The sequence below is a fragment of the Pangasianodon hypophthalmus genome, chromosome 16, assembly GCF_027358585.1.
Source record: "Pangasianodon hypophthalmus isolate fPanHyp1 chromosome 16, fPanHyp1.pri, whole genome shotgun sequence".
NCBI lineage: Eukaryota > Metazoa > Chordata > Actinopteri > Siluriformes > Pangasiidae > Pangasianodon > Pangasianodon hypophthalmus.
In genome coordinates this window covers 6,188,944-6,210,035 of record NC_069725.1, presented here as the reverse complement: position 1 = coordinate 6,210,035, position 21,092 = coordinate 6,188,944, and the positions used below count along the sequence as shown (strand labels likewise).

The window sequence follows — 21,092 nt, the reverse complement described above, 5'->3', positions numbered from 1 at the left end:
GAAAAGCTGCAGGGGAACAGAGATATTTTTAACATGAGACCCCGTCCCCCTTTCACACTCCCTCTTTGCCTTTCATTCCTCTTTTCCTGACACATCTCTCATTGTAAGACACGCTTCCTGGGCGAGTCTAACACACACACACACACACACACACACACACACAGAATTCTCTGAGCATGATGAAGAAATAGTCCCTGCTTTTAAAAGTTAAATGATTTACATGCAAGTGGAGATTAAGATCATTTCAGGGGCAAATCTCTGTATTACTATTTGTCTGTCTTTGTCTCTTTCTCAGCTGGTCTATATTAATCTTTATTCCACAGCTGGTTGAATCACTTTTGCTTCCCTGCAGCTATATTCCCTTCCATCCTCACTTCTCTCCTTCTTTCTTTCTTCCCTTGCCACCATCCATCCCACTAACATACCTTCTGCTCTAATGTGTCCTCTCTAGACACTCTGATATGTGTGAGCATACATAGGACAAGAATGACTTATTAAATGCAGCCGTGCATTCCATACCTTTTTTAGGAAAAAAAAAAAACACAGTATATGGAATGCAGTCATCCAAATTCCATCTATATTTGTCAGATGTAAACTTTCCTGCATATGACTTAAAAAGATGCCACTAGTTGAGGATGAGGACTTTCTCTGACCTTTAGGGCATGTTTCGTCGCTGCATTACAGAATTGTGTTTTTTAATACAAAGGTCCCCCATCGGTCTCTGCTGGCAGCCACTCGGAGCTGCCGTCCCCAGAGGAGTCCTCAAAATAGAGGACTGCCAAACATTTTCATGAAATGGAGAAACAAATTTCAGTGAAGTGCAAACAGTTCTGCAACCTCTCATGGCTTAACAGTTTGGCCCTTGGTTGATGGAAAAAAAGGAGTAGTGGGGGGTTCCAGCTGCGGCATGTGAGTGCAAGATGATTGGCTGCTTTCTGAGGAGGGGAGGACTTGGTCTCTTATGCAACAAGCCAATGCTGTGCTGAGAAATGTGGGGATGTATACTGTTCCTCTTGACCTTATGGGGAAATCCACAGCATATGTGCTTGCAGTACAGTCATCTTGTGGTCCAGCTTTAGGATACCACAGGGTTGGAGCACTTTGGGTGTATTGAGAACATTGGCTAAATGTTCTGGAGAAGAGATTAAATTTTTGTAGGATAAATACAATAAAGATGACTCTTTCAGTGATGTGGCTCTGGCTCTAGCTACCAATTTATAAAAATGTAAAGATACCTTGAAGGGAACCTTCACTGGGGCTTCATAACACATTGATAAACATTGTGTAATTCTTATATTTATTCCTAATGCTGGTGGTTGATTTGCATTAGGAAATATTATGAAGCCCAATTCATATACAACATCACATATTGAATGTCAGCTGAATAAATTATTTTCATATGCTCAAACTAAAATAGTAATCAATTTTGCATTTACAGTGCTATAATGAGGCAGTATGTATACTTTTTGCAACTTATAAGCTCTTATGTCAGCTGAATGAACAGGTAGTGGATACTTTATGCATTACTTTGATACTTTATGCATTACATTGATACTTTATGCATTACTTTGATGAAAAGTCTAGAAATTGTACCGTTATATTCTTGTAATCTAACAGTCGCCCATAACGATAAATGAGGCTTCTCCTATATAAAGAGCTCCTCAGGTAAAGACCAAGTCACATACTACATAAAACTGCATATAAAACATACATAATGTCACCTCACAAGCATCTATCATTTATGCCATTCTTATGAATGGTCCACAAGCAACTGCAGGTAGCTTGTAAACAAGGTGTTGCCAAGCTGGCATATAAAAAAATGTGTGTGTGTTGTGTATTTTTGTGATTACTTATCTTTCATGTAGATGTCCCTCACTCCCATCCCCTTGGATTTAGTTGCTATGGCAATGTGACGTAGACAAAATCGAGAGCCATGGCAAAGAATAAAAATGGGAGTTTGAGAAATGAGCCAAACAGATGCTGTACACAGTCAGTGTGCATTCGGTCACTTCATATTCAAATACTTTTAAAAATAAGCATGCTGATGATGATGATGATGATGATGATGACGACAATGATGATGACGACGACGATGATGATGACGATGGCTCTCGGGAAAGAAGAAAGAGTTGTGCTGAATTTCTTTACTAATCAGCCAGGCAAAGAAGCTACATTGTTTTGTGTCTTCTATTCTTCTCCAGAGAAGAGGGAAAAAAGTATTTAAACTCTACATCGGCAGCCAAAGTATGTCGGGAACTAGTCAATATGCATAAACAGAATGTCAACATCATAACCCACATTAAATTCTAAGATTACATTCGCACTGGATCGTGTACACAGGCTTCAGAGATCTGTAACATTATCTCTACCAAATTGCGTGCACCATTTAATGTTCAGTGCACGTGTCTCCTAAGCTTTCAAGTATTTACAGTTTTAAGAGAGGACAAATGAAAAGCAGAGCTTGTTTCTGTCCCAGAAGATGCCTGGGACGTGCAGGCTGTTGACCAAAAGTGGCCTTTAAAGCACACTGACCAAGGAAGAGTGGTCCTCAGAGTGGTGCCACAGGAGGCTGCTCAATCTGCACCTCTTAGCTCTGGATGTAGAAGGAGAGAGAAAAAGGATGTGGGCTCAGGTGGTGTGGCCTAAATCAGTCTGCAGTTTGTTGTCAATTTGAGTGTTGGTCCACTGTAGTGTGGGGTTTGTGTTTCATAGCTTAATGTGGTGAATTTAGCTGTAGGCAGAAGCCAGGAGGTGAGGAGGCAGGCTGGCTCTGCTGCTCTTGAAGAGATATGGGTGCTGCTTATGATCATAAATGTAATTGTCCAAGTTTACACACACACACACCCAGAGCCTTCCAGGATCCATTCTGGACTCATCACTGCAGATGGCTCCTCAGTACCATCTGGGTCTCCAATGCAACTTCACAAATCCAAAGCTACAGTGGGCTTAAACACACACACACACACACACACACACTCACACACACACACACACACGCTGGTGAGCTGGAGCTTTGGCAGCCCTTTTCCATCAACAAGGTGCTGGTGCTAGTTCTGGAGCTGGATCTTGTACCACCTGGATCTTGATCTCTTTTCATTTGCAAAAGAGTTGATATGATGTCTGTCAAAATTGGTTTTGCCTCAGCACCAAAATTCTGAAACGATGACACCAGAGGCTTGGATATTATTTAGCTGGTATGACAACATGAACAACTCGATTTATTTTCATAATTGGCAAATTAAAATAAGATATGAAACAGTGGACAGTGGAGGAACCAACTGTTTAACTGGAACTTTAAATTGGCTTTAAATTGTTAATGCTAATGCTAGGATTAATGCTATGCTTCCTCTGAGAGGGTACACACCCAAATGAAAATTCTTAAATAAAACAGACTTCTATCTAACCACTATTGTTATTTTTTGCACTGTGTATTGGGAAATTCTGACAATTAATGAACAACTTGAGTTATTTTCATGGCCAAGATAAAAAAATATCTAAACATTGCAGGGGTTTTTTGGATGTTAGGAATTGCAACCAATGTAATAGGCGCTAAATTGTCAATGCTAATTATCACAAAGTCTTCTACTGCATTCATTTGTGTTTTTAGTTGACATGCGCTTTTTGTTTACTTTGCCATGTGCCTGTGTTTTGGTCCTGTCTCTGCCTCTGTCCCGTCACTGGTCTGTTATCTAATGTGAGCACCTGTTCTGAATTCAGCCCTTGATTAGTTTGTCTATTTATACCCTTCTATTTCTTGTCTTTGCAAATTGTCGTTCACTGCAAGTGTGCATTTCTGAGCCTTGTTTCCCATGTTCCTTGTTTCTAACACGTCTTCCTTGTTTTGACTCTCTCTTGTGTTTTTTGTTGTTGTTCATGGATTTTTGTAGTTTATTGTTGTCTGCCTTTGTTTTGAACCCCAATGGACTTTCAGAGTGATTACTGGATTTACCAAAACAACAAAATTGCTGAGTTTATACGTTGTCTCCTGCCGATCTCTACCACACATTGCACGGATGCTAACATCACTTCCTTTCAGCTGCTATGTACTCGGAATAAATAGATAAAAGCAATAAAAACTTGTGTTAATCACTTGTCTAGGATGTCTTTGCATTCTATATAGATGTTGAAAATTGTTGTTGAAATATAATCTCAAAGCCAGAAGTAAAACCCTCCACAGTCTTTTGCTACTTTCATGCCATGACATCTGGAGGGGATTTCTGGAGACAGCTAGCAAGTTTGTTGCTTGTTAGTTATAAGAGATACTCTGTTGACTGAGGAGCAGAAAAGAAATTCTTGCCATAAAATCAGTAAGTAATTCCTCCATGTTGAGGCTTCCAGAAAGACGTGACTCCAGCCCTGGTCTTTTTTTTATAGGCTCACACATCCAAGATTGGTGGATTCATGGGATTAAACTTCCTCTTTATGCACTTGGGGTGACATGAAATAGGAAGAAGTGGATGCAAAAGCTAACTACCAGACATGAATACCTGTTTTTTTTTCAAGTACATTTATGGCATTTGGCATACACCCTTATCCAGAGCAACTGACAATTATCTCATTTATACAACAGAGCAGTTGAGGGCCTTGCTCAAGGACCCAGTGGCAACACCTTGGCAGTACTGGGATTTGAACTCTTAACCTTCTGATCAGAAGTTCTACATCTTAACCACCAAGCTACCACTTCCCATACCATATCCTCTTCCATTCAAGTGAACAAACGTTTTGCCGGGTGGCTTTTACTCACGTCGATGTGACCAGTGGTTTTTCTGCATACCTGCACATGCATACAATAAGCATTTAATACAACGAACTTCACTAACAGATATATGGGGAATCAGAGATCAAACCTCTCACCTTGAACCTCAGTGAAAAAGTCATTGGGTTTATGCTCCTCCCCTAGCTGGCACTCAGAAACCCTCATCTGCAGCTTATTATTAAGAAGTGTCTGATCTGGTGGTGCGAATTTGAGGCTGAAGTGGTACAATTTCCTTCTCCAGTTCCTGAGTTTAGTGTGTCAGCGCCTGTGTCTCACCCACTTGTCCCAAGAACCACAGCAAGATAGTAGCTGCCATGCCGGGCTCTTGCGGTGGTGCCAGTGGAAAGGAGGGCATCGGTTCCCTGGCAGAGATGAGCTCAGAGTGACTCCTGGGACCAGCTGTGCTGGAATGCATTGGCTTTTTCTATAGACCACCACTGCATGACTCCAGTTCAGCCTGGGGCACAGTACTGAGCTCACATTTACTGCCAGAATGACAACCTGGAAAAAAACTCAGCAGCTTTTATTGCATTTGCATCCCTACCCCATTTTCACTTCAATTTTTTTTAACACCATCTGGAAATGTCACTGACAGCCACCGAGCTGCCTCGATTCAACATTACATCTGAATTGGTGGCAGTGTGTTATACACACGAAGTGCTGGTCATGCACATATTATACACATACTTCAAAGCAAGGTGTAATCTATGACAAGGACCTTCTGACAGGGTATACATTTTTTTCCCATTTTTGTGCCATAAATTGGAACTAATTGAAGGTAGGAACTAAAGTTGAATGAGGGATTGAATTAGTGTCAGACCACATGTGCTATAGGAGGAATTATTCAAGCCAGGTGTTTGGATTTGTCCTTTAAAGCATCATATCAAATTTGCATACAATTACAAATTTAAGTATTATTGCGGCTGTCACAGCTCTGTGGCAAGCATGTATATAGACAACATGTGTTCTCCTGTTGCTAGTATGATTGTAGGTGTTGTAGGAAGGTATGTAGTTATAATGTAAGTCTGTACCCACTGACAGGCCCTGAGAAATCTTTAACTGGATAACAGTAATTATCATACCTCTTTTTTTTGCATACTACATTCAACATTTCAACATATGTTATAGTAGACCTCTCCTGATATCTTATAATGACATTAAGAATGGATGGAATGGGGGAATGGCAGGTTTATTGAGCCCTGGTAGCCCTGGATAGAAACCATGCACACATAATATCTTCTGTCTAGCTTCTAAAAAAATCTTTGCAATTCCCTTCTACAGAGATTCTGTGAAGCATCATCTCTCTCCTCCTTCAAAATACAGCTCAAATCCTATTTTCTCATTTCTTAGAGTTCAGTGCTATATTACTCTATAGTGCCTGGTCCAACCCTTGGACCTGAGACTCTAAAGAATTAGTGCTTGCTTTATGATATGAGTAGTTCCTTCTGCAACTCTGACAATTGGATCTTGCATGGTAGTCTCTCTAGAATAGTCTCTTGTGCTTTTGTGATTAACCCCAATGCTCCAGCATGGGATTGTTGTTACTTTGGTCTGTTGCATTTTGCAGATCTGTTTCCTCAGGTTCCAGTCCTTATACTTGGAAAGCTTCTCAGTATATTTGACAGACATGTTTCTCTCTGATGGAATAGAGACATAAAAAGGTAGCATATCTTGTTCTTTGTATCTTGGATGACAATGCCGGGCTTGTTGGTAGTGATTTCTCAGTGATTATGGGCATATCTTTTGGTTATTTAAATATTTTGGTTATTTGTTTTTTGTCACAGTGGTTGGTTTGTGCATGTTAATAATAATTTCCAATGTATGTAGCTACCAACTCTGTCATGTCTGTGGGTATATTCAGTCTTGGCTAGTTCTGGACATCCACTGATTACACTGTCTACTGTTTTGTCATATTTTTACTGCACATTCTGTACTATTTTGAAGCCAGTTCATATTTATGTTACGTCTCATCTTACTTTTGTCTGTTTCACTCTTCTGTTGTGTTCATGTGTGTCCATTGTGTATCCAGGATGGCTTCTTTTCTTATGACATCCTTCTCTATCGCTGCACCAGTGTCCTGAGGGACAGCTGGAGGAGTGAATGAAGGAAGGGCAGCTAGATGTCTTTATGTTATGGGCTCTTCCTTTATTGCTTGTGGCTTTCCTCCACCATCCTATAATCACTCACGCAGCGAGCCTCGGCTCTGAACCGGACTCATGTAACAACCACAGAGCTGGAGTTAGCACTTCTGAGATGTCTGGAACTGTCTTAACAGACTTTAATGAAACGAAGAGTCAGCAAGATGACTTTATATGGGTTTATCCTGGCTCTTCACACATTAATACTGAGTCAGACAGCCTAATCAGCACATTTATGGGATATAATGTACCAGCAGGGCCTTCCTGATTATACACTGGTGCGCTGAGTAATTCTTAGGTTGGAGCTTCATCCATAAGTCACTGGTAAATTACTGTCACTTTCAAACCTTCTCTTTCCTCATTTCCTGCTCTCTCATCCGTCTCTGGCTGTTGTTAGACGTCGCTGTGCACTTAGGTGGAAAGCAAACACTGAGAACTTGCTAACTGTAGAAGCTTTGTTAATTCTGTTGCATTAGGCACCTTTTCCAGGTTTCCTGTAAAAGCAGAGGCACCAACGAGAATGACTGAATCTGCAGTTCAGCCTCTCATCCTGGTGGCCATGTGTTTTAGTTCTCATATCAGCATCTTTGGTCATGATTTGGCCAGTGGACAGAAAGAACAAGGCACTCAATGAGGTAAGAGAAGCCAAAAGAAAGAACAGCCAACAGTCAGTACTCATTAACTGAAAGAGTGCAAAAACACGTAGGATTTAATCCCCAAATATGGATGAGAGCATAAATATGAGGGCACAATGATACAGCTGTGATGCACTCAGGGCAAAAATAAACCTGAAAAATGGATATAATCACAGCTAGCACTGCTAAATTTACTCAAGTGTGCTCCTGATGCAGCGGAGGAGAGGCTCCGGGCTTGTAGGGTTATTATTTGAGCATTTGCTTCATTCCAGCACAGTGACCCTGTGTTCCAGGTGTATTGCTCTTGCCATGTAGTTGAACTCAGTCTGCTGGGCCTCTTTGAGCCTCACACAGCTCCATTTCCTCTGAGTAGGTGATATGTAATCTGAGGGCCAATTCTGAGTGCAGAGACAGAGAGACAGAGAGAGAGAGAGAGAGAGAGAGCGAGAGAGAGAGATGGGTGTGGGCATGATTAGCATGACGCTGCTCTTCTTAATAGTGTTGCTTATTGACCAGGTCACTCAGGCTGAGTAAATCTACATGCAGAATTCTATACTACATGCATACCTGCTGTGTGTTTTAAGTTAGTCCATGTTTCACAAGGGACAGTAGAGCAGGATGTTTGTCTATGTGTGTGTTTGTCTGTGTGTATTTACTCATGCTGCTCAAGGTTAGATATTGGTGCAAAGGCGAAAAGCGTGAGTGTGCATGCTTCACTGAGCCGGACAGCAGTGCATGAGCTTTGGGCAGTAGCCAAATGCAGGCTCTATGGCACAGCCAACCAAGAGCTGACTAAAGGATTTCAGGTCCCACAAGACTACAGCACTCTTTGATTCATTATTGCCAACACACACAAACACACACACACTCCGACTGAATGGCTGCCTCAGCACTGAATCGATATATGAAACCTGAGCCCAAATTCTTCAAAGAATCAGCACCTGAGGGCTGATTATCAAATATCTAGCAACTACATGCAGGCCTAAACACACAAGGGCTAGATATATAATTTATGTTTATGATCCTTTGAAGTTCATATATATTCAAGTGCAAAAGTATGCACACCCTTAGGATGTTTAGTGTGTTAGGGTACACATAGGTTTCTTCATCAGTAACAAAATTGTCATACTGTGTATGTAGTAATTAGTGGTGAAAACACCAAAATGATATCTGTGCAAACATTTGAACACACACAGACACACACACACACACACACACACACACACACATACACACACATTTGTCCACCCCACCACACATTCCTCCTGTCATATCTGTCCCAACTCTTTGACCATTCCTCTTGACATATCTGTCATACACTGTAGGTTTGATCATCAAAAAACATCTTTTCAAAGTTGATTTTGCCGTATGTTTTGGATTCCTGTTTTGTTACGGTGTACACCCACATTTCTCATGTAATATTTTGGAATTCTTTGTAGATGACTTGTAAAATTGAAGAGTACATACACAATTCAAAAACCTGTACAATTAACTGTAAAGACAATGTGCTCTGAATGTACAGTATATGTATTTAATGGAGATTTTGGAATTTGTTTCTCTGAGATATTAAAAGGTGAAGGTAAAAATGGCTAGATTTGTAATAACTACAGTTCAGTCTGTACGTTTCTGACACATTTTTTGAATCTACTGAGATAATGCTTGAGTATTTTACTCTTTATGGTGAATGCTTACACATATTCCTTCAAAATATTGTTAGACACATGTTCTTTGTAGTTTGATATTGCTACAACGCAGTGCTATCTAAGTCCTTAACATTGTACAAGATGCTTTTGACGATTGGATTGAGGACACTGACTGGTTTACTTGGATGTCTTATTCTGCTTTTCTGACATTGATATCTCTTTAGTCCTCAGATTATAAAACAGTAGCTACATTTTATAATTTCCTGGTGCATGTATTGCAATGCAGCAACACCAGCAAGCGAGGAGCAACTGAACATTAAACTATCAAATTTTTGTTAAAATTAGAGGCCTTTTTATAGGTTTTTAGTTTCTATATGATTTATACAATATGCAAAATTAAATTGATTTACATATAATTTGAAATATACCTTTATTTATATCACAGTGTTGTTAAATTCTTGATTCTGACTGGTCAGAAGATGTTGTCTAAGAGTAATAAGGTGAATCTAAGAGTAATAATAATTGGATTAATTTATGTTGTTATTTAACAAATATGTTGCTTTGTTGATATTGTGAAGCTTTCTGTAAAGAGATGTTTATTTAACATTTATGGAAGGAGCCTCCAGTGTCAGTACTTTGTAACAGTCAGTTGTTTTTCTACAGGAAGGACTTCCGAACAGAAGCCTTTGTGCTTTCTTGTTTCATTGACGTTCCATAATATTAAACATAACTATAAACAATTAAAAGTATGACATTTCAGTCATTAATAAAGAAAAAATGGTAATTCTTTGCAAATTGCTGTGGTGTAAGAGGAAGAAAACACTTCACAGTGTGATATTATAGGAAAATAATCAACTTCAGGGTGGTAAGATTAACTCCGCTTTGCATCGGGCTGCATCACACCACTCTCTCATTGATTACTTTCCTATAACAGCTCGTCCCTTCATGTTTAATTCCATACATAAATATTTCAGTGGCAACACATGACATATATAACATATTTTTTGGATATGAGAAAAGTTTTATTCAATAGGGAATTTAATTGGAACACAAACAGCATAACATTGATTTAAAGCTAACACTCTAGTACCTTTACTTCATTACATCATGCTTCAACTTTCATTGTTTTATTTTAAATCCAATATGCCAGAACAGAGAGTGAAAACAAATGTCTGAATGCGTATCGACTGCACTGTAACTGCAGATGCCTCTTGGTGCCAGTGTATTTTTTTTTTTTTCTCAGAAAGCTTAGAGCTCAGAACAGGAACAATGCAGAGCCATTAGAGAGAAAATGAGAGAGAGAGAGAGAGAGAGAGAGAGAGAGGAAAAGAGAGGTATATAAGGAGGGACAGCCCAGCATTAACTGATAACAGGAAGGGATGCAGGCTAAATATGCCTGCCTTTTACTTTTGGCTGTTAATTATCCAATCCACTAACCGGGGCTGCACTTGCATTAGGAAAATGCATCTGTATAATCTGTCCTTGCTCTCAAGCACGCCATTAGAGAAATGAGTTGCCGATGGCCCTGATCGGCCTGCCAATCTAGGAGTGGAGCTCTTTTTTAATCTCTATAATACACGTGCATTCTGCTCTCTAAGTGCCATTGTGGCATCCTAGTGAAGGCAACAGAGATGAACCTTCTCAGTTATGAACAGTAACACACACAGACATTGCAGATTAGGGAAATAATTATTGCCATGGATAAGAAGTGATTGTTGAATTAACCCACTTTTGCAGTGACGTTTTTGGTGTTCTTTACATTATATAAACTTGCATTATACAAACTTGAATATTACTTTTAACAAATCATTTATCACTTCCTGGAAAGGCTGTGTGTGTTTGTGTGTGTGTGTGTGTGTGTGTGCAACACATGCACGTTCCTCTGTAGTGAAATACGTCAGTGTGTTTAGGCACCATGCATCATGCCAGAGTGGCAGTTGGATGGTAAAGCCAGCCTAAGGCAAGCTGAGCTCAGAAAAGCTCCTCAATCTCTCCACATCAAACATCCAACCCTGAGTCACACCCTTGTAACACTCTCCTAAAAGCCGAAATTAGAAATTAGTAGAATCTACAAAAGGCTACAGACTAGGAGTAGATTACAAATAGCTGAAATCGTAAAGCTGTACTTATCAAGATATGCTTTAGTGAAAAAGTAATCTGTACAATTTCCCCCTCAACCCAAATGCACTTGATCAGCCAAGATGTTTTCTTCTTTAGTTCTGCACCAAAGTAGGCTAGGAGGCTAATGTAGCTAAAAAAGTAATGGAAGTTTATTTCACTCAAAATGTTTTCCGTAAATATCTACTTCAACTCCATCTAGCTCATCTGTAGTGTCACATGGTCCTGCCAATTTCAATTTTCAATTCAATTTATTTGTATAGCGCTTTTAACAATGCAAATTAGATTCTACCTATGTGGATATATTTATAGTTAATATAAAGTCTATAATAATAAAGAGGCCATCTCGAAATATATTGTTCCCTAATTCTACGCATCATGAGAGATTGTATAGAGATTGCATCTACACTAGTGATGTTTAAGAAGAGTTTGTGGAATTTTGTATGTCTTCTGTTTTTTCCCTGTACATTAATGTGATCTGTGTTTTGTTCTCATTTTCTCTGAGCAGTGAGCTGAGCGTGTGTGTGTGTGTGTGTGTGTGTATGTATGGTCATGAGCAGAGCAAAACAGACAATGACAAGTGAGCTGGAAAGCTGCCAAGTCGAAAAGTTTGACATTATTGATTGACTACTGTGAGCCTAAATAAAAAGCTCACATATGATCTTATCTTGGGTCTGCTGAGTTTCTGAGCCGCGTACTCCTGACATTGTTACACTGGGAATTTTGCTGTGATCTCTTTGCCTTGGAAATGTAAGAACTGCTAACTATCAAATAGACCTCACACTAGACTTATGCCTAGCTATATTCTGTGCTAAGAGACATTAATAAACAAATTATCTAACTAACTTTATCAAAGTATTGTCTCTGAAATCATGACTTTTGGTGCACTCAGGCAAAGAAAATAATAAGGCAAAAATCCAGAGTGACTGCTGCATGAAAAGTTTTGGGGCACCAGACACCAAACATTTCTTGGTAGATCAGTTACATTTGGTGTAGGTGAAAAACTGTGTGAGTTCAATTTTTAAACTCTTCCTTTAACATTAGTTTGCAGTTTGCAAGTGACTGGCTGTTCTACAGCACTGGTGTTCTGCATGAAAAAGCCCCAGCACCAGCTGCGTTCCTCTTTATTCTTAGAACAAGTAGTCCCGATTCGTTTGATCTTCCAATCAGCTGCATGCTTGAATGACCTTCCCACAACACACGCACTGAAGGATTTTCTCATTTTCTCATTCCCTTAAAACTCCATAACTCACTGAAGCTGTAATCTCGTTTATGGATCACTTAAAAGAGCACAATTACGCAGCTATTGCAGTCTGGAGTTCTCATTTCTCCCTACACCTCTGTGTCTCCGACTTCCCCCAACCTTAATTTGTTGAATCTTTAAAGCTGTACATTTGTCCCTCGATATTGGATTGCTTTACAGTACAGAGATTGTGCTTTTGTGACAGGTTTGTAGTCCTAGACGAGCGACTGAAATGGTGCTCCTGCTGCTCTGAACTGAAACACATGCTCTCAAGAATGCACCATGGGGGGGTTTCCAGGAATGTCTTCTGTCCAACTGTGTGTGCGAGAGACACAAAATCAAGACTACATAACTGTGCACACTTGTGTAGGATTTTGTAGTGTTGCGTGGTGTTCAGCATAACATAACACGGCTAAAATGATTGCTGTGGTCTCTTAATGTGAAAATGCTCACTAAATGCAAACTAAATGAACACAAAGAGCACAGCACCATGAAGAGACACTGCTGCTGGATAAACACACCAACTACATCCCTCACAAATATGGCTATCAAGCCTATCAAAGGAATAACTGTTTGCCATTTATAATTTCTATTTTACTTATAATTATTTTTATTTTATTGTATTATTTTCATACGTTTACAAGAAAAAAATGTATCAATTTCTAATCATATATAAAAGTAATACAAAAGCATATAAAAATATGTATGTGTCCCAAAAGTGATATTATATGTACAGTAAGGAGCTAATTTGCAGCAGGCACTTACTGGGGTTAGATACATTAAATGGTAAATCTAAGTTTCTTCAATTTGTCTCTGGGGAAACCTTTAAGGTTTTATCTTGAATGCTATACAATGAGTGTTTCTCTATCACAAAGGGTTCTAAGTAGAACCTCTTTAGGAAGCAAAGAACACTTGGTGAGCCGTTCTTTTGTAGTATGTAGTACACTAAATATATTGAAGAACACCTACACTATCAGTCAAACATTTGGCCACACTATAATGAATTATTGTCTTATTATACTTGAAATTTAGACAAATGTAAATTACTGCCTGTGCATAAATTAGTGCTTAGTTCTGTTCTTATTTGTTATCAGTGCACCATTTTTATATGTGAAGTTAACTTATGAATAAAGGAGTGTTAAAACATTCTGACATGTACATTGGCTGAGGTGAAGGATAACACATTGTTTCATAGTGCATGTCCACAACTGATTTATGAAGGATATCATAAACAATAGGGGATTGTTCTAAACTCCATAATGTCACTGTGCAGGCCTTGATTTCTGATAACATTCATTGCCACAACACTCCATTGAATTTGATTCAGTACATTTCCATGAGAGCTATTCTGTGAGGACTGCAGATATGCTGCTCTTGTCGCTGGAGGTGGAAAGTAATTATATTTTGTTACTCTAGCCTACTTAATAATCACTAAAGGACTGGCAATTAATCTCACTCGCTCCTCATACATTAATGGTGCTTTAATTAAAAAATGTTTGTATGAATTAAAGCAGGCAGGAGGCTATTGTGGTTGAATTCTGCTCAATTTTATATCAATGAAGTTGTGAAAAAAAAGATCTGAACATTAACTCTGCCCCAAACTAAACCTTAACTTTTGTAAAATCTTATAGAAATTGTCAGTGCAAATAATCATGGATTTGCAAGTGAATGACCTGTAATTTCATTTCCACTGTGTGTACAGAGACACGGGGTCGCTCCACCTCATTCACACATCATTCAGCCAACACGCAGTAAGATCATGTGAGAAAGCGGATTCGCTCCTCTGCTCAGCTGGCAGCAGGAGTTGTAATCCCTCCTCTTGAGATTCGTCTAAATTCCATTCACTCTTTCTTATGGTGTTAAGTCATGACTGGAAAATTGTGTGAAAATGGAATAACCGATTTCGCTTTCGCTATAAAACGATCTCGAATCCAGGAGCTTCTGCCATATGACAGGTTTGCTCTGACCTGCACAAAAGCAGTGCACTTATAGCCTTTTTAGCCACTGTATTTGACCTGGCTTGACCTCGGGCCACTTTACTATCCTGACTATATCCTGAGTCAGATGTCACCTGGGGCTACTGGAAATCCATGTGTGGTGTCCACCGGATGTAAGTGTCGCACCGGGGTAGGAAGGGGCAGAGCAGAGGGAGGGGAGGGGAGTGGATGGGAGCGGAGGGTGAGATAGATGTGGTGAGAAACCAAAAAAAGTTTGCATCCATTCCTGTGGGTGAGTATTAAAGAGTGCTTCCTGTGCACATCCCCCTTGCTCCCTTCCCAGGGTCCTTGTGACACCAGCGGTGTGCTCACAGCCTCAGCTGGATGGGGAATATATTTAGCTCCCCTGGGTCACACTGCAGCCTGGCTAACTGGCGCTGCTCCCTAGAGGCCGGCCAGTCTGATCGCTTCGGGTGTGAGCGATGAGAGCTTGAATGGTCAAAGGGCATTCTCTCTCACACACACACACATCACAGACACAGACGATCAAAGATTTTCAGAACAGCAAGATAAAAAGAAAACAGAAATGTAATATTCTTTAAAAAATGCTGCACCATAATTCTGAACATTTTGCACTTTAGACCTTTATTTCTCCTTTAATATGTAACTTGTAAACACCTAAGACAACACAGCTGAAATGATTTATTATAATATTTACACATTTTAATAACTCTTGGTAAAGTGAATAACCAGATGCTCAAAAACACGTTCCTCAAGGGTTCTTTGGATAGTTAAAGGTTTTTTTTTTGCTTCTTAACAGTTCTATTTAGAATTCTCTTCAGTAGGGAAGCACTCTATTGCATCCTTAAAGGGTTTTCTAATTATATGTATATAGAGAAAAAGGAGTAAATCTAGAACCTTTAAGGATTCTTCGACTTGTCCCTTAAAGATGTAAAGACCATGTAAAGCTCAAAAAGGGCTTTTCTCTATCAGAGAGAATTAATAGAACCTGTTTAGGAAGAAGAACTCTTAACCTGTTTAAGAGCCTTGAACAATCCTTAATTTTAAATATTATATTGAGAACAAATCAGTTTAATGACCAACAACACATCAACTATTCTTAAATGTGTTCATTTATCAGCATTTATTTAAGAAATTATGTAAAAGTTGTGATTGCATAAGTATTCAACCCATTGCTGTGAAACCCCTAAATTAGTTCTTTTGGAAAGAGACATAGTTACAGAGTCCAATTTTTTTACATATTATTAGCACATTTTATCAGTAGCTGAGTTTATGGCCCTAAGCTTATTATTCTATTTCTCTTCATAATGGAATAACAAAAACTCAGATCAGAATCTTTATTGGGCTGTTTCCGGCCCTGCAGGCCATATCTTTGACACCCCTGCTCTAAATTAAACGATTTAATATACTTTATGTCAGACCCTCATGTTAATGTACTCTTGATAGCCTGACCTTTATCCTTGTATATAGCCATATATGTCAAAAATGCCTTTAAAAGTGTTTTAATACATTATGTTTTATGCCTGGGAAAACCACATGCACCACTGCAGTCCCTATGTAGAAGTATAAACACACCATTGGTCAGCTTGAAAGTAGACTTTATTGTGGTAACAAGCAACATGAGGACAGTCGGCTGTTTTATCAGTGAAATACTTTTTACTACGTTAACTCTGGCAGTTACAACAGCTGCCACTCTATTTCTAAAGGCACAGAGCCAGTAAACTCGCGCTCACTACTACTGCCACATAAACACACTGAACAGTAGCTCCTTTATGCCCATGTTTAGTGTCACACAGCTGTGTGTGGTGGTTTGCGGTTGTGTGTGAATGACTGAGCCATGTTTATGCAAGGCAGCCTTATTTGTTTTCCTTCCTCTGCTCATCCTCTCAGATGTTTGTTGTCTCTCTCCCTGTGTGTGTGTGTGTGTGTATGTGTGTGTGTCCAGATTCGTACTCTGCAGCGGGCAGTGAGGGCAGTATCTCCACATCAGTGGCCTCTTTACCCCCCCAGGCATCAGGCAGTTCTGCCCCGAACTCGCCGGGCTCACGTCGCTCTGTCAGTACGCTGAAGAAGTGGCTGACCAACCCTGTGAGAAAGCTGAGCGTCGGGTCAGTCGGAGGGACCAAGGGGGAGAGATCGACGCGCAGAGTGGAGGGCAAAGCACCTCCTCCACCCAGCAGGAGCAACCCTGAGCTGGGCAATAGCAGGGCACCAGAGGACCGTGTCACCATCTTCACCAACACAGACAAAGAGCTGGTTAGAGACACAATTACTGTACATTCCCATAGCCTAATATGTCATTATGCCTAGTACGTCAGTATATTTTCCATTAATCCCATATGAGTGTACTATACACTAAACCCTAATGCTAGTGTTCCTTGCATGCAGTGCTTCTGTTCGACCCTTAAGCTATATAATCTATATAAGACCCTCATATTACTATATGTATATAATATATACATACTCTATTAAAGATTCAAAGAGGAAACAAAGTTATGATATGATATATTAATATAATATACATTAATATGCCATACTCTTTAATAATCTACGTACAAAAATGAACTATAAATCTATAAAATATAAATATGCAATTATATATTACAATATATATAATATAACCCACATATATATTTCAGTATTCTGAGTACATGATAATGGCACTCATGAATATTCTGTTCAATTATTTAACCCAATTTATGAACATTCTCATTGGACATCACAACCCTTTATTCTTACAAATGGTTAATTTATAGATTGAAAAATGGTTTAGTCCATAGTCACATTAGTGGAGAAGATCCTGTCATACTAAACCCAAACCAAATTAGAGTCTAAATTAATAAATATGTCACACTATGCAGGCAAAAAAAAAAAAAAAAAATGAAAGCTTATGAATGGGCAATGTGATTTAATGCACCACAGCCAATAAGAGCCAATACTGAAAGGCATTTATTTAATTTCAGCTTAACTTGCCTATGTTGCAGTTGATCATGTATAAATCATGAATTGTACAGCTCTATTAAACATTACGTTAGACACTAACAGAGTATTAGACTGTAAGCTGTATGTTAGATTGTTAGCATATTTTTCATTAGACCATTATATTACTTTACACTTTATTATATCCAACAGCGCACACCCTACAGGTAACATTTTCCTACTTGTGACTCACCCTGAACTTCACACAGTTTTACACACAGTCCACACACACCTCTAAAGGTGTTACAGTGATAAAACAGTGAGAGTCGACACACACTGAGTTAGCAGCTGACTTGCTGGCCTAACTTGCTGTTTTGCATCTGTCTCATTGCACACCATGTGGTCATGTGTTGAAGACTCAGCTCCTGTATCCCGCTGTCTGATAACTAATAGCAAATCCAGAAGCTTCTGTGAATATTCTGTAAAGATTCAAGAGAGTAGTCGTAGACAGAGATTATTCTGTAGATTAACGTGGCATGTTTCAGCTGGTATAATAGACTGAATCTCATGACACTGATGTATGCGTGTGTAGGAGTGGAGGGATGGTCTGCCAGCCTCTGAAGATGCCTCAGGAATCCCACAATCCCACAGGCATCAGTGCGATTCCCTTCAGGACTCCACCTCACTGGGCCTGACTCAGGTGAGTCTGTCGAGAGAGAGAGAGAGAGAGAGAGAGCGATATCAGTGTGCCGTTTTTTTCTCTGGCTGAGGCTTCCCTGAGGGTCTCGGAGAAAAGAGCAGAGAGAAAGAGACAGGGACGAAGAAGGGGCTGTCAGCATCTGCAGTAGCAGTGATGGATGTTTGATTTCAGTGTGTGAGAAAAGCCAGAAGGAATGGGACAGTCTGGGTCATTAGTAACCAGGCTGCCTGTTAAAGCAATGATGACAAGAGGTGAAAACGTTCACTGATCAAACACACACATACACACACACATATATGCCACACATCTTTGTACACTTAAGCTGGAGCCAAGGGAAAACAAACACAACTCCAGGCATCAGACACAACGTCACAGTTAATACTCTTCCACTTGATCTATCCGTTCTCAGTGCTCCCTGTGTGACAGTTTTCTCTGATCTATCAACTCTTACACCTGCAGCTCCAGCATCACAACAAAAGACAAACAAGCAATGGCAGTTATTCTGATTTACAGCCCTGTCTTTACCACACATGCCACATGATGTTCCTTGCTTAATTGGAGGAAACTGTTAGTGACAGTGGCATTAATCAAATATGTTGTAGATTGGGCCTACAGACACGTAAATCACAGTGCCAGACAATTGTGCTGTCTCAGCTATCCAAACATCCAGTAATGTATTCAACAAGGTCTTAGAGGATTTAGCTGTAATTTGTAATATGTAATAAGGAACAAACATGACATGGTGTGCTGTAATAAGAAAACGGTCAACGACAGGGTGGTGTGATGCGGCTTGACAAGAAGCAGAGTTACTGTTACCACTCTGAAGTTTGTTATTTTCCAATGACATGGCATCCCAAAGTGATTTAATTTTTTAAATATATTACAGAACCACATATTGTACCTTTTGTGTTTAATGTTGTGGAACATCCACACCACAAAGTAGTTTCTGTTATCACTTACATTACAGAAGCGATAAACAGTTGTTGCCTCACCAGCCTTTCTTTTTGCTCTCTTGAAGTTTATAAGACAAAAAAATGCAGCATGTTACTGAGAAACCACAAAACACAAAATCCCTCATGCTGAAGATTTTTGCTTTGACTTTTACAAAGCGCTGGCAATGGAGAATCCTTCCAAAAATGCTAAGTAAATAAATCTCCTCACAGAAAACCTCATCATATCAATGATCACACACACTTTTTAATTAGTTATGTGGAACATCTGCCATACAAGTCCCTGTGTAAGTTGTTAGAAAGAGTGCATTAATATAAACCTTGCTGGAACTATTGCCTGAGTTGTACTGTTATGGAAAATTAATTAACACAATACAAAAACAAATGTAAGGCTGATTACAAGTTTAGATTCTGTAATTTCTCTGGTTGTATCTGTGAGCTATGGGTGAGAAATTATTTTAGAAAAAACTACAAAAAATAACTGTGACTTCTGAGGGATAAAATGTACAACATTATTTGTAATCTACCTTCGTAACATTAGCTAACTTCCTCAGTTAGTCCGCACTCACGATTAGCCTCAATCATGCCTATGTTTTAGGAACACGGGGACAAAAAATGTACCACACAGGCACCCTTATCTACACCAGATTCTGGGCTGGCACTGCTGAGAGAGAGAAAGTGTGTGTGTGTGTGTGTGTAGGGGTCAGCCGTTGTCCTGCCCTTCTGTTCTTGTATGGAGCTTAAGAATGAGTGCAAATCTCCACAAGGATTAAATTCTATAAGGGCATAATTACAAGTCAGTGTCCCACAGTGCTCTGTACTCAGTCATAGTCATTAGACCATTTATTTTTCCAAGGATCACCTCTGGGTTTCCATTGTGGGTATCATGTGATGTGATGAAGTAACTAGGTGTGTGTGTGCGTGTGTGTGTGTGTGTGGCTTCATGCTATAGGCCTGACCTGACTGTGCACTGATGATGATTGTTTTCTAGCAGATGGTGCGCAGAAGTGAAGGAACGTGTTATCAGTCTGTGCTTCAAGAGATTTGTGCCTTTTAGTAAACAAAAGTGAATTATGAAGTCACATTAAGCCTGAATGTTGAATTTACCACATTGACAGAGAAAGAGAGAGAGAGAGAGAGAGGGAGAGCAGTGGATTAAAGTAATCAGGTCAGTCCCTTTTAGGTCATGCCCTCATGCATATTTCTCTGTTATTATTACCGTAAATTGTTGAAATCAGGGCTGCTTGGTTTCAGTCGCTACCCAGCTCTCAGTATAGTACAATGAGTCTAATCGGTATGTTGTGTCATACTGTCCTTGCTGAAGGCTCATATTTTTCTCTTCACCTGCCTCTGTGCTTCAGACCCTGGGGTTCCTGTGAGAGTTTATTGTTTGTTGGCTAATGGAAAATTCCTGAATGAACATATAATCGCTCCAGCAATCCAGCCCTCCTCTGTCAAATGGAAGGATCCTCTAAGTGTTTTAAACAGCATGCTTTATCACGGTCTTTGCATTTTGCATTTCATACACATGCGGCCTGATCCTTTTCTAGCAGAGTGAAGATTTAGTTCTCTTGAGTATTCTCCTACCAGGCAGAAAAAGAAATAATGGAGAAACGATGAAACAGCTTCCCTGGGCTGAATCTAACTTTAGCATAATTTCCTGCAGGAAGCACAACAATCCCGATCTTGTTTTTTTATTAAATGCCCAAGAAAAGAAAGTGGACTTCTGGATAGAAAAACAAGGCGTGCATTAAAGGAGGGAACGTGATCAAGGGGGGATCTCTCCTGTGGATGCGGCTTGAGCACATCTGGAAATGATCAGAGCCGAAGAGTACGGCCAGGAAACCTGTCAGCCAAGCAGGGGAGCGCAACCTCGAGCCCAAAGCACAGCACCATTCCACTCAATGCAACACATAGAACACACAGAACTGCAAAACACAGCACAGTGCAGTATAATAACGCAGGACAGATCAAGACACTAAAGCACAACATGAGTGCAGCTGTTCCGCTTATACAGTATGACAAGGAGTGC

At 39.7% G+C, this 21,092-nt stretch overlaps 1 protein-coding gene across 6 annotated transcripts in view; it reads left to right on the top strand.

The window, feature by feature from the left end:
- The window catches only part of arhgef25a (Rho guanine nucleotide exchange factor (GEF) 25a), a 73,680-nt gene that overhangs the window by 26,949 nt on the left and 25,639 nt on the right, over window positions 1-21,092 (top strand). For 5 of the 6 annotated variants that reach the window (XM_026920780.3, XM_026920779.3, XM_034311862.2 and 2 more), the window contains 2 exons: window positions 16,437-16,747; window positions 18,003-18,110. In XM_026920780.3, coding sequence (XP_026776581.3) covers window positions 16,437-16,747; window positions 18,003-18,110 — 419 coding nt within the window. The remainder of the gene's footprint in view (window positions 1-16,436; window positions 16,748-18,002; window positions 18,111-21,092) is intronic. The other variant, XM_034311860.2, reaches the window with a different exon arrangement.